General features: G+C 37.1%; 1 protein-coding gene across 2 annotated transcripts in view; it reads right to left on the bottom strand.

The window, feature by feature from the left end:
* Positions 1-15,417, bottom strand: part of WDR7 (WD repeat domain 7) — a 347,094-nt gene that overhangs the window by 58,134 nt on the left and 273,543 nt on the right. For both annotated transcript variants that reach the window (XM_034995695.1, XM_034995694.1), the window contains one exon: positions 10,582-10,681. In XM_034995695.1, coding sequence (XP_034851586.1) covers positions 10,582-10,681 — 100 coding nt within the window. The remainder of the gene's footprint in view (positions 1-10,581; positions 10,682-15,417) is intronic.

A 15,417-nucleotide genomic window follows, 5' to 3' on the forward strand; every position in this document is an offset into this window, starting at 1 on the left:
GTGTATTCTGTTACTTTGGGATGGAATGGTCTGAATATATCTGTGAATTCCATTTGGTCCAGTGTGTCATTTAAAGTCTTTAGTTCCTTGTTGATCTTTTGCTTAGATGATCTGTCCATTTCAGTGAGGGGGGTGTTAAAGTCCCCCACTATTATTGTATTGTTGTCGATGTGTTTCTTTGCTTTTGTTATTAATTGCCTTATATAATTGGCTGCTCCCATGTTAGGGGCATAGATATTTACAATTGTTAGATCTTCTTGTTGGATAGACCCTTTAAGTAGGATATAGTGTCTTTCCTCATCTCTTATTAGAGTCTTTGGTTTAAAATCTAATTTGTCTGATATAAGGATTGCCACCCCAGCTTTCTTTTGGTGTCCATTAGCATGGTAAATGGTTTTCCACCCCCTCACTTTAAATCTGGGGGTGTCTTTGGGTCTAAAATGAGTCTCTTGCAGACTATACTGGTTTGTTTTTATTAGAGTTCTTTAAATCTCATGCTGAAAACATTTTCATATCTTGCCAAGCCCCATTTTTCCTAAAAATATTATTTACGGAAAATGCTAGCATTCAGTTGTTTAACACTTTGCTAACACCATGTAACTTTATTTAGAAAATTTGTTACTTAGTGTTTAATAAGTCACATATAAGAGGTGTCTCTTTGTATCTACTGGAATAACTGTTTTTCACCTAAGATTTGTGCAATTCCACGTATTATGCTAATTTGAAAACTGCTATAAATGAACCATTCACATATATCCAGGAAAACAGCTGTTAGTCTTTGGCAAGCATGCTTCCCCTATGCTTTCTTGCTCCTCTGGGCTTTGCAGATGTTGTACCTTCTGCCTGGCATAAAGTCCCTTGCCCTTCTCCTTCTTTGCCTAACTCCTAATTGTTAATGGTTCAATTCAGATGTCCTCTCCTTTAGAGAACGCTGCCAGACCATTCTCCCTAGACTCCTAAGCAAGTCTAGGCTGGTGTTTCCTGTGTTCTCCCACAGGATTCTAGATAGCACTGCTGCAAAGGATGATCACAGTATTTCAACCACCAGTTTATGTCTTGTCTTCCATACCAGATTATAAATTCCTTGAGGGTAGGTACAGTTCGTGTTTATTTTTGGATGTCTTGCCTATAATATGGTGTCAGAGAAGAGCCATCATAAAATTTTTAACTTTTAATTTTACTTCTTTATATTTTAAAAAATAAAATGAGTGACAACTCCTGAATAAATGAATAAACAGTCTGTCATGTGAGATGACAAATATAGGAGGCAAAATAAACCAACTGTGGGGTTTCATTTTTTATGAGAATAATTGCAGTTCAAGAGTCATTCTGTTATTCACAGGAATGCTAGGGAGGGTGCAAAGAAACTAATGCCCATAAACTGTGGGAAAAGAGTTTCAGAGCATTCTGGCAATCAAATGCACAAATCTTCTGACCTAGCACTCTACAACCAGGAATTTACCCCAAAAAATCAGATAGGCAGCATAAAAAGTTATAAAAATCAGGCTAGTCAATGTAGCACTGTTTATAATGGTGAGAAATGGTGGGGGGGAGGGGGGCTTCAATGTTAATTGAGAGAAGTTTGGTTAATGAATTCTCCTACATCTGTGTTTTGGAATACTATGCAGTCATCCTAACAGTTTAAAATAGCCCTTCACATTTAGTATGTCCAATGATGAAGTCCTGTGCTTCATCCCTACTCCTCGCCTGCTTTTCTCCCAGTTGTTAGGGCATCATAATCCATCTGAATCACCCCTGAATTCTCTCTCTCACCACCGCCTCCCCCTTAACTGCCCCACACTGCACCTACATTTGAACAATAGTCAAGACCTATTGGCTCTCCTTCATCTGCCTGCTTTTCTCCATCTCTACTGCAACAACCCTAGTCCCAGCTCAGCAGCAAGCAGTCTTTTAAAATAAAAATGGGTCAAACCAATTCCAATTTTTAGAATCTATCCTACAGAGATAAAAGCGCTGGTGTATAAAGACATATATTCAAAAATGTCTATTGAAGCCTTGTTTGTAAGAATGCAAAGCTGGATTCAATTTGAATATCTCATCAACAGAAGAATAGTTTCCTAAAGTATTTCATATTTTATAAGGAACATGCTAGATTAATGGTTTTAACTGGGAGGTCTAGCTATGATACACTATTAAGATTTCAACTTGCAGAGTAGTGTGTTTATTATGATTCCAATGTTGTGAAATAAAGAACAAGCCTTCCAAAACAACAAATAAAAAATAATTTTAAAAAACAGACCATATAATTTCCCTGCTTAAAATTCACTAAAGGCATTCCATCACACTAGAATAAAATCTGAGATCCCCACCCTGACCTTCCGGACTGGATCCTTGCCTTCTATCCAGCTCCACCTCAACCCTCCCTTCTGCTTGCTCACAAAACCAGTGCCCTTTGCACTTGCCTTTTTTCTGTTCCCCAAACTTTCCAGTGTTCTGACCTTACTCTTTGTACCACCTACTCTTTATAATACCCTTCTTCTAGATGGTGCACAGTCATCCCCTCAGTGTGTTGTTTACTCCTGAGCACCCAAAGTAGGTACCTAGTCATTCCACTGTATTATCCTACCACTACCTGATGTTTCCTTGTTTAGTTTCTTGTTTGTCTCCTCTCACAAGGACAGAAGCTCCTTGAGGGCAGGATCTGTGCCTGTTTTATTTGCAGCTAATAGTTGGCATTCATCACATACTTGCCATTATTGAATAAGATAGATAGAGTCACCGGAAGAGATAATACATTGTTAAGTAAAAATACAAACATGTTGCAGAAGACAATTATACTGAGGAAGAGGAAGGGGATAATATTATTTGTATATTACAGAAAGAAGACTCAAAGGATTTACAACAAACAGCTAAAACAGGAATTAACTCTAAGGGGCAGGTAACGGTGGACTTTAACTTTCCACTTTAAATATTCTGTTACTGTTTGAGGTTATTTTTTAAATGAGCATGAATTACATTTATAATCAAAAGACGCAATCAATATAATTCATTTTGGGAAAAAATGGAATGCCAGAGAAAAAAGCAGGTAGATTTCTCCTTCATCAGCTGTTCCATATCTTCCTCTTCTCTTGTTCTCATGTAAATGCTAATCGTTCAAACATTATATCTAGACTTCTCACGGGGAGAATGGAAATTATACAAATTACTCAATTTTGACTGGCTAGGTATCAGTGGATCATTATTGTCAAAGAAAACAAAATACTTCTGTCAGAAAAAAACAACAACAAGAACAACAACACAACTGTTACAGGAAGCTTCCTGTTGACAAAAAGAAGAAATGGAATTGGGCACTGGCCATAGCCCGCCAGATCCAGAGATGAAGCAGAATAAAAAATTTTAGACCAACTCACACCTAATAAAAATCAAATAACAACAAACCTTAAGATTCTAACTACAGTTTTCTTTTGAGTTATAAAAGCAGCCACCCACCTATGCAAAATAAAAAGGGCTTGTGATTTACATAAAAAGTTAAGTTAATAAATAAACTAGACTGAATTTCAGTAGATAAGTAATGAAGGGATAAGTAATATATGATACACAAATGAGGGAGAATGAGAACAGTCACAACTATTCCTGTTGAAACCAAGAGAAACTACAAAAAATTATGCTACCTAACACGAGAAACTGAAAATAAGAATAATAATAGAAAGGTTGAATTACTGACTTGATCTTTTATATCTTAAAAAGGATGAAGAAAACAGATGTGGAAAATTATATAGTAATAAAAGTCCTTGAAAAAAAATCCAGTGGTGGTTAATATAAGACTTTAAATATATGCAAACAGGTGAGCCAACAACTGAGAAATGCTGGCAGCTGAGAATACTGTATTTAAAAATTAGCCTAAAATTACTTTACTCAGAAAGATTCTAATATAGCAGTAACATTAAAAGTAGTATTTGTAATGATTTTTAAAAAATCATTGAAGAAAAAATATCAGTAGGACAACAGATTTATGGTATGGAAAATTAGGACAAACAAAAGAATATGAGGGGTGCCTGGGTGGCTCAGTCGTTAAGCGTCTGCCTTTGGCTCAGGTCATGGTCCCAGGGTCCTGGGATCGAGTCCCGCATCGGGCTCTCTGCTCCGCGGGAAGCCTGCTTCTCCCTCTCCCACTCCCCCTGCTTGTGTTCCTGCTCTCACTCTCTCTCTCTGTGTCAAATAAATAAAATCTTTAAAAAAAAAAAAAAAAGAATATGATGAGGACAGATTAGTAACTATAATCTAGAAATCTGCTAATTACTTGACTTGATATTCTATTCATTCTACTTGTAAGATTAATCAAGTAGTCTGGAAATAAGAGCAGCAAAGAAAATCATAAGAAAGAAATTGTAATAAATCTACCTGGTATGAAGTTTAATGTATAACAGCAGGAGTGAAGAGAATGAGGTTGACTGATTTTGTCTTATTTAAGCAATGACTAAATAATAATCATGATGGCTAAAATTTTTTAAGCCCTTACTGTTGGCTGACGTTTGCTTTATATATGTTTATCCTTTTAATCTTTACAACACAATGTTATGGGAGTTATTGTGTCCATTTTGCAGATGAATAAACTAAAGCACAGAGCATTTAAGGACCTTGCTCATGCCACGAAGCTAATAAGGGCCTAGCAAGGATTCAAATCCAAGTCAGGCTCCAGAAGCTGCTCTAATACGTAAGAGAACATATATAACTTGCTAATTAATTTTAGTATCAAATTTGGTATTTTGCACATACTATCAAAGAAATGATTATAATTTATCTGAGCCAGACAAATGGGTACAAGTAGAGAATTTGAGAGGGCCATATAACTTATAGTGGGTTTACGGAAATCAAAGGAAGGTCAAAGGAAAATAAATTTCAATAGAATTATTAATGAAAACAGGGCCAATTTTCATTATTTTAATGTGGATTATCCTCAGCATTTTTGTTAAGCAGGAGTGTTTCACCTACGAGTATACAGCAACTGTATACATTCAGTGAAGGCAGACATTTCAATATAACCTAAAGACAAAAGTAATTGGAAAGGGGCACTTCTTGAAATCTTCACTGTTTGCAACGAATCATTCAACAGATATTTTTGAATGCTTCCTATGTACACTGGGAGAGGACCATGATAGGGAACAACAGAGGATGTTGTTATTGAATGAAATGCAGCTCAGAGGAGGAGGTCATATTTATGATGATCAAAGCCAGAATCTCAAAGGCCTTGACGCACAAAGGTCAAGGGCCTAATTTAGGTTGTTAGCAGAGGACAAGGTAGATTTCAGGTATACTGTTAAGGAAAGAGCAATGAATTCAGTGACTGGATATAGATGGGTAAAGGACAAGGAGTAAGAATTGTGATGTCATTATATAATTGCGCCATTAACAGAAAAAGGTAGGTTAGAAAAGACGCTGGTAGAATGTAGGCTTAGATTTTCTAAAACACTGAATTTGAAACAATGACAAGATAGCGAAATGGAAATGTCTAGCAGATAAAAGCCTCAGGGCCTGGAGTTTGGGCTGAGCCCAATTACAAGGTGACATCTGAAGTTCAAGGCATCTATCCTACATAGAGTAAGGAATCTGTTAAGGCCAGAGGAACTCAACATGCGGGCTCATTACTTCTTACAGCATTAAGCTGTGTGATGGGTCACACATCAGCATTCCAGAATTTACCTTCTGGTCTAGAATGGATTATAGCTAGACCTCAGTTGTCACAGTGCTATGAATACAATCAATCTTTGTTTCTATTTTTTCCTTCATTATCTGGCCTATGGCAGACCTGGTCATGGTCCACTACAGAAATACAGGTACTTTTCATGACTCATAAGAAAGAGGTTCTCTATGCTATTTCTGAAAAGATATCCTATAAGATATCCCTTAGAAACAATTTCATAAGATGATTCTGACAAACCAAAATACAACTATGCCCCAAATTACCCATATATTTTTGATATAATTAAGCCATACTTTAGTTTCATTTACCATGTCATAAAATGTTTCTTTTTATACTTTTTACTCCAAAGACTCAAGAGTGTTTTTTTGATCAACATGTATTCTATTATGCATCCACTATGTTCCAGGCACTAAAAAAAAGACTTCAAAAGTGAGTTTTTTAAGGAACTTAAACTTTTCAATAATAAAGTTCTTTTAGTAATTCAAGATTTAGATAAGACTTCTGCCATACTTTCTGTCATACATCACTGTGGTTTTTTTTTTGAGCACTATCGAAAAGGAAGTATTTGTATTTGCCAAAGTGGATCAGATACCTCCAAGTGACACGGTACAAACTTCGAGAGGAAAACTAGCCAACACGAGCCTAAGAGAATCTTGCACAGAGCCAGCAGTTATTTATTACAAAGACTGTTTTCAAAGAGATTGGGAAATCAGTGAGACATCATATCAAGTCTGCGAAACCAAAGGCAGATATTGCTAGAGGGAGGATTTTCATCGCTGATTTAACCCACACAAACCTATAGCTCTAAGAATTCATGGAATTTAACTGGCCTGCTTATCAAGAATACTGCCTATCAACAAAATTTAAGTACTTCATAGGGAGTTACTTTTCTTTCTTTTTTTTTAATTAAGCAAAATCCGAGTCAGGTATATGCCTAAATTGCTAGCAGTTGCCAGGTAAAAGTGAAGTCAGCAACACAATAGGATTTTTAACTACTGAACTGCGTCAAAGTTCTGATTTCCACAATCAGTGGAGAGTCAGCCTAACACCACAGGCAAGAGCTACCTTTAGGAAGAAAAAATCTACACATGGCCTAAGTAAGGCAGCCCTGCTTAACTTGTCCACCAAAGTGCTCTTCACTGACGACTGTGAACTGGTCCCAGAGTCTACTACCAACACCCTCATGTCTCACGTGTGACCTTTCACGTTCTCTATAATTAATGTAATTTAACTGCAGTGTGATGTATTTCCAAGTTCATTTGAATATAATAACAACCAGCGCTTACCAAAGACTAACAGTTTGACAGGCACTGTGCTAAGAATTTCACATCAATTACCTTATTTACTTCTCACGCAAGAACAGGTACTATTTCTATCACCGATTACGGTGGGGAAACTTTAGCTCAGACAGGCTGAGAAACTTCCCCAAGGTTATGAAATTCACAAGCAGTGGCGATGGGATGCAAGTTGCCCAGTTTCTAATTCATCTTCTCTGATACGTTACACTGCAGCGTTTTAACAGACTTTGCAGTTAAATTCGCTACCTCCTCGGTGAGCTAACTTTTTCTGTAAAGGGCCACAGAGTAAATATTTTCAGCTTTGCAGACCATGTATGGGCTTTGCCGGCTACAACAACTCAATTCTGCTGTTGTGGATGGCACCACACGCAGCCCTCAAAGCAAGGAGCGTGGCTGTGTTCCAGCAGAACTTCATTTACTGAAACGGGGGCAGGCCGATCTGGGCAAGAGCTTGAGAACAGTTAAGTAAACTTCATGTTCCAGACAGATATGCGTATTTATTCTGTGGCTTTGTATTATCTCCTATTATGTATGTTTGGGACGAACAAGTACATAGAAAATGGGTCAAAAAAAAAAAAGCAGCCAATGCCAAAAGGTAAGGGAAAGGGGTTTAGTGTTTCTATGCTGTTACCAACTAATCTAGTAACAACGACAGGGAATCTACATGTCCTCCCCGCTCTCCCTCAGTCCTGGGTTCTCTGCCTCCACTGGGCCCGGGGATATTCTCTCAGCATCTGGCATCCTGGACAGACCACAGCAGATTTTCCATCAGCTGTGACTCTCCCTGTACAGTGGTTATATCTTATCTTTCCACCTAATTGGAATCCCACTCCCTAGAGTCCAGTGAATTTACTGATTATCCTCTCTACACGTTTTAGGTCCTATCTCCGTGTCTTTGCTCATGCTAGGAAAACTGTCCCACTCTGTCAATTGATTCCAATAGCTAATTCAGGAAACGCATTACTGCATTCCCAGTTCAAAATTCCTAGTCCTTGGATTCACCTGTAAGACATCATTTCTGAACATGCCAATTATACTTGTGTATTCTGTTTCAGCTGTTGACTCACTTATTTCAAATACTACAACACTGACACCATGAAAGAGTTAAGAGAATCCCCGAAGTGTTACTGTCACTGGATGTAACTGGTAACTGGCAAAAGTAGTTAAGACTGAGTTTAGAGAGTTAGCTTCGTTTTCATGTTCTGAATGATTAGAAGAAAAGGCAACTTTTACTTTCATACAGAGCTGGAAGGTAAAGGTTATTCAGTCATAGAACACTAACGGTAGTTTGGGATATCAAAATCAAGAAGCTGAAGTAGACCAAAAAATCTGGGGGCACTAAAATGTCTAAAGGTACTAAAACGATGGACAGAAAATAAAATGGAATATGAACGACATTACAAATTCCTGTTAAGAAAGAATGCCTTTGATTACTAAGTGTATCTTGAGTAATTTAATTAAAAAGAATAAAATATTCAAATTATTATGTTTTTTGCATGTTCCTAAGACCTTCATTGAGACCACCGAGGAGGAAGACGACTGTCAAGAAATGTATAGTGCAGGACAGTTCGGTACTCTGTCCTTGATTCTTGACTGCTGCTCTTCCTTCACTCCTCTGGGTTACTTCACTGTGCCACAGCGCATCACGTTTCTCTCTGCTGATGCCAACTGTGCCTCTTCTCCAATAGCAGTCTTCTCTCGGATTTCTATACTTCAATTTTAAAGAAGCTTGAAAAGGTCCCTTTGTTCTATTTTTTGTTGTTGTTGTTGTCTTTACCGTCTCGATGTTTGTGATTTATTTCTCTCAAGTCTGCTAGTAATAATATACTCTCATTTTTAAAAACCGTCTTACCAAAATAGATTCTGAAAATACTATTTGAAGAATCTGTCCCTTTTAGGAGAGAATCTTACAAACAACATGGAACTTAATTTTTTTTTTTTAAAGATTTTATTTATTTATTTGAGAGAGAGAATGAAAGACAGAGAGCACGAGAGGGAAGAGGGTCAGAGGGAGAAGCAGACCCCCGCTGAGCAGGGAGCCCAATGCGGGACTCGATCCTGGGACTCCAGGATCATGACCTGAGCCGAAGGCAGTCGCTTAACCAACTGAGCCACCCAGGCGCCCGACATGGAACTTAATTTTTAAAGAAGTATTTAGAGTGATTTCACGGCTCAAAGTCAGAGTTCAGAGTTAAAAAAAAAAAATATGGCCATCGATAAGGAGTTAATGTCAAAAAATTCACAGAAACAAAATTCATCAGTTACACAAGTACGGCAAATGGTGCGTCCTCTATGCATCGCACAAAATGCATATTCACACATTAGAGACTGAGAAATTTTGCATAAAGAAACGTGGTCAACATTCCAACAGTATCCTCTAAACATGCCTGATCCCTGAAATTTTTACCCCCAACATCTATTACCAGCTCTTAGCACTACTGTTTTCATGGAAAGCAGCCAGGGAAACTTTTGGAGAATTAATTAATAGCCTATTAAATTTAAGAGGCAGTTTAAAATTTTAGCTATATCATTATTAATTTCTTCATATTCCTTCTGGAAATTCCTAATACAGTTTAATATATACTTATCTAATACAGGTGAATATAATTCCTAATCTGGCTGAATAGATCAGCATTGATAAATGCTATAATGAAACATAAGAAGTTATGACTTGGAACTATTTACCAATGAGCACTATAAATTCACCATGATCACAGGGGAGCTTAGCCCTGGCTTTGCCATTTGTTAACAGTATGACCTCTGGGATAAAGAGATTCAAAGTCTCTCCGAGTTTTGATTCACTTATATCTAAAGTGGGGCCAGACTTGCCATAACCAATTGGTACATTTTGAGAATCAAATCATCAAAATCAAGAACAATTCTTCATAAACAATAAAGTGTTACAAAAATAAAAAGAGTTATAAAAGTATAAAAATAATATATTATTTCATTAGTTTCTTTTTTATACAGCCATACTAAATGCTGTTGTGGTTTTCTTCTTCTCTTGAACTCTGGCTAGAATGCGATCTTAGAATTGCCAAATCCCTCATTTTACTTAGAAAATTAATTTTTGGTTAGTCATTAATCATAATAACGTATCATCAAACTTCTTTCAGAAAATGCATGGCAGGGGCGCCTGAGTGGCTCAGTCAGTGAAGTGTCTGCCCTCAGGTCAGGACATGATCCCAGGGTCCTGGGATTAAGCCTGCTTGGCTCCTTGCTCAGAGGGGAGTCTGCTTCTCCTGCTCCCTCTGCCCCTCCCCCCTGCACATGCTCTTTCTCTCTCTCAAATAAATAAAATCTTAAAAAAAAAAAATGCACGGCAAAAACAGAAGAATCAGAAAACTGTTTAAACGAAGAGACTTATTGCAAAGTCGCTGGCAAGCAGAACCACCTTTCTCTGGGCTCTCTTTATGAACCCATCTGTGGCCACCCTTCGATGCCGGTGAATAAAGACAGTAGGGCTCTATATTCTTTGAGTCCTTCATTAAACTATTGATCCCTTTAGCATTATCCATAATGTTCCAGCAGCTCAGCACGTCAACTGGTGAAGTGCTAGTCTCTTATTCCTTTCAATAACTTCCACACTTTACAGAGAGGAAGTCACAATGATTTATTTACCTGACATTTTCCAGTCCGGATGTCGTACAGGGCCACTGAACCATGGCGAGCTCCAACTGCTATTCTGTGATTCCGCTCATAATAGCTGACCATGTAGAACCTGAATTGAACATTTTAACAACAACAACAAAAACAAAACAAAAAACTCAGGTGAGATGACCTGCACATGCAAGTGGACAGAACATATCTCAAAGATGGAAGTCAGCTCTGATATATATTTTTAAATAAATATATCTATAATTAATACATCAAGAGTTTTCAGAACTGTTTCATTTTGGTAACTCTTAAAATCAACTGAAGGAAAAATGATGCAGAATACCACTTAGGCTATTAATTATTTTCAGTAGAAAACAACTTCCTCATTACAAACACCTTTGAATTTTCAAGCAAGAAATAGGGTCAAATACAAAAAAGATTTAATAAGAAAACTCAGTTCTGCTATAGTAATTATTATGCAAATACTTCTATTTAAGCAGAATGGAAAAGATGAAAAGGCTTACATATTCAATCTAATTATGTTCTCACATTTTATTACAATATTAAGGAGTGAAACATACTTTCTAGCGGACTACAGAAAAGCTACATTAATATTATACTTAAGTTCATATCAATAATTTAGAATGAAATTGGTAAGTTATCCATAAGAAAAAAGTTATCTGGCAAATTCCACAGATTTTCCGCATTTGCCGGTTTATCTAAATGACAGCTGTGACTATAGGTAGTTTAAGTAAGCACATTTGGTGCTTATGTGGCATTACATGAAAAGCAAACTGAGGGAGGATGATTTGAAGGTTATAAGAGGTTAATTTATTTTTATTTATTTCTCTTTTCTCTAAGTTAATTTGCATGAGTAGATTAGGTATCTGAATTTCTGATCTATTCTTTGCCATAATGATTCATGGCCATCTGGCTAGAGCCTGGGAAGATATGAATAAAAATTATTATAAGTGTAAATAAGGCATGATTTTATATCCCTAAAGAGTTTTGAATATACCTTCCCATTATCTAGTGCTATTGTCTCAGTATGAGGTGCCCAGATGAACAAGTGACCTACCCTAAATATTTATGAGGATATTACATCAATTCTACCACACATTCCTTGCCTTTTTTCTCTGTGGTGTCATACTGCCAACCTAACTTTTCTGTTATTATTTTTTTAAAGATGGGAAGGGGAGGTAAAGGAGATGACAGCGAGGAAATATTTCTCTAATGCTTTCTTGAAATGGAGTAAAAAAACTACTAGGTCATGTGACGACATTTCTGAAATTCTGGTAAGAGAGGCTGAGAGACAGACAAGAGGTTTAAATGTGAGCATTGTGAAACCAGCGACATTGTGATAAAGCCATCTGGGCATGAGATGGCATTATAACATTCACACACATTTCATAAATCTGGAAAATGAGATACTGTTTTAAAACTCTTTGTTACTTATGAGCAAGTGGTGGATTCAATAATACTTCTGTCCTATCCCTAAGCCTTACCCAGTAACGCAACTCCTTCCCCTTCAGTGGAAGATTTAATAATGCTTCATTTTTTAGTTGCACGAGAGACACTACTTTAGGATGTCCTGCTGGTTTTGCTGTGCTCAGGTATGGAATGTCCTCTTTGTACACTGGTTTGAGGGAAGGAAAGGCACTGAAGGCTCCTGATACATAAGAAGCTTCCCCACTATTAAGTGGTTAGTGTAAGGTTGATTTCTCAAAGCTTTTTCTGTCTGAAGCCTCATATTACTCTACCTCAATAGAGAAGGTAGGGATCAGCACTCAAACTTCAATGTTCCTATACTTGAAAATTAAAAAAAAATGATCTAGAAGACTTTAAAAACGTTTACTATTTTCTTATTGAATCAATACAGTGGTTTAAGCTTTGGGCATCACTATGTATCTACACCTACATCTATACACACAGAAGCACACACAGTTTACTCCCAATTACAGTAACATGGAACATAATAGCTAACAAATGTTTTAACAAATATGTATTCTGTTCAGGTTGATAGCCACAGGAAAAGAAAATTTCCAGAAGTATTTTTAAAATCTATTATTAAACTTTGCACAGATGTAGCTGCAATACTGCTGAAATCTGTCTGCAAAACATGACACTAATTACCCCTCAAAATAATCCTCTTCAAAACAAACCTGTGGTAAAATACATTTACGTGGACAAAATTTACTTAAACTAGAATTTTAAAAGTTCTTGTTACATTGGCCATCTTCTATGCTCTGGATATCAACCTCATCCTTCTATATTGTCTATAAACACCATAATTTACGGAAGAAAAAAAAGATCAAATCTATTCTTGGTATCAAATCTTTAGTTTTCCTGAAAGGACCATATATTACAGGTCTGCATTTATCATTCTTTGCAATTTACTGCCAGAGTAATACTTCTAAACAAGCTCTTAAACAATTCTGGACAGTGACGGTCTTATGGTATGTTTTTATCTTTGGATTTCTTGTTAAACTTTTTATTCCTTTAACAGTGTCTCTTTCAACAGAAGAAATCCGTGGTATGGATGTAGTCACTTCACAAGTATCCACTCTGGGAGACTGGCTGCAGTGAGCCTCTCTCTGCAGAGGGTTTCCAGAACCCATCATACCCCTAAACTACTCTTCTCCTAGAACTAGTTTTCCACTGAGGGACTGTCAAGATTAGGAATAGTGAGATATGCATTAGTTGCTCCTACCTGCAAAGGTATCAATGGATTGAAGAGGAAGATCCACTAGTTTTTAAAATTATTCTAGATGCGACCTGATCCTACATGAAAATCTTAAATTCCTTCAAAATTTGGGAGGGGGGTGTTCTCAGAGTGAGGACTGATGTGTGCTGCGTCTTCTAAAATGGTATTTCAGTCCCCAGTTCACTACATCGATAACATGTCACTTGGGCAGCTTTTTGGGTAACAATCTGGTAAGAATCCCTTTATTATATTCAAATCAGAACAAGGATCTCCGAAACTTGGCCCATCACAAGGAAACTCTCCTAAGTGTCTCTCTCTAGAGAGAACACTACAAGTATGTGAAAGAAGAGTAAACTGGAATCGAGTAATGTTACAAAATATATTTCTTACTGGGGTTGGGGTGGTCATCATCCAAGAAATTTAGTCACTGATCCCACACTTTCATTACTGCCCACATGCAGCCAGGGTGATCCTTTTCAACCATTAATCAAATCACCTCTCTCTTATGTTCACAACCACCCTTCAAGACCCTTATGATGTGATCCCATCTCTCAGACTTCATCTTCTCTCTCCCTGTTCTCTCTGCTCTAGTTACACTGGTCTCCATGTACTTTCTCGAATATGCCAAGAATGTTTCCACTTTGGAGCTTTAACACTTGCTGTTCCCTCCACTTGAAAACCTCATCTGCTTGGTATCCCCATGGCTTGTACCCTCCCTTCATTTAGGTCTCTGTTCCAAGGTGATCTTGACAAAGATCTTCATGGGCCATCTTATCTAATATAGGAGCCCTTCCTCTGTTATTCTGTAGTCCATTATCCTATTCTTTTCTTTAAGATTTTGTTTATTTATTTGACAGAGAGACACACAGTGAGAGAGGGAACACAAGCAGGGGAGTGGGAGAGGGAGAAGCAGGCTTCCTGCCGAGCAGGGAGCCCGATGTGGGGCTCGATCCCAGAACCCCGGGATCATGACCTGAGCCGAAGACAGACGCTTAACAACTGAGCCACCCAGGCGCCCCGTTTTTTCTTTATTGTACTTAACCATCTCTGATATTAAACAATATTTTGTTTATAGCTGTTTCTCTCCACCAGAGACTTTATCTTTTGTTGAATGTATGAATACATAAATATGGTCCAAATGAGCAGTAGAAAGTAATGCAGTAAGAAGTTCAAACACTGTACTTATCCTCCAGTGACTAGTACACACGCTATGCAAAATATATTGATTTTTAAGACCAATGAATATTTTATAGGGTCTAAAATAATAATTGAGATGGGGAAACAAAGGAAACAAAAACTGTCCAAAAAAGTTAGGCAGAAGTTAAGAAACAGAAGTCAAGAAACTGCCATGACCCCTCTAAAAATACATTTTTAATTGAGACAAACAACTGCAGATTTGTATGAAATTATCTGTAAAGGTCCCTGTGACCTGGGTATGTTAGCATGCAGCTGATAGTTTCATAATGGAAACTATTTAATTATACCTTAGGGAACTAGAAAAGATTACCTGATCTGAAATTCAAGAAGGCAAATATAGTCTAAATAATGATGTATATAAGAAAATATGTATTTTTGATATAAGTGTTGTTATGGAAAAAAAAATTATGCTAAGAATCTGCCAGATATAACACCATACATAAATGTCAATGAACATGGTATTATCACACAAAACATAATTAAAAGAAATAACTTATCAATCATCAGTAAACACTGGAATAGATGATTTCTCCAAGGCCATATCTGTGACTTCAATTTTTCAGAACTAAGTCACAATGGGGTGTCATCCACTCCACAATGGGTGTGAAACACAAATGTGAACTGAGTGCAGGATCCTGGAGCAAACCACTTTGCTCACGAGTTTGCCAAGCACCCAGTGCCTGAGTCTCTAAATAATTTTGGTACTCTCTATTTATAGTCTCCTTTAAATTGATGACCTTTTTATCTTTATTAAAAATGGCCTTCAAATAAGAGAACACTGATGTGAAATTTAAAAGTCAATTTGGAAACACACAGGAAAAGGAAACATCCAACTCTCGGCAAAAGTGTGATTTGGGAGGAACCCGTAAAATCACTTTCTTAACTATGACTTGGGTACTCTCCAATGATCTCAGGATGTTAAGTTACTACTGTTTATCATGTCCTTGAGCATTAAAAAG

The sequence above is a fragment of the Mirounga leonina genome, unplaced genomic scaffold (assembly GCF_011800145.1).
Source record: "Mirounga leonina isolate KUSES-001 unplaced genomic scaffold, KU_Mleo_1.0 Mir_93, whole genome shotgun sequence".
Lineage (NCBI taxonomy): Eukaryota > Metazoa > Chordata > Mammalia > Carnivora > Phocidae > Mirounga > Mirounga leonina.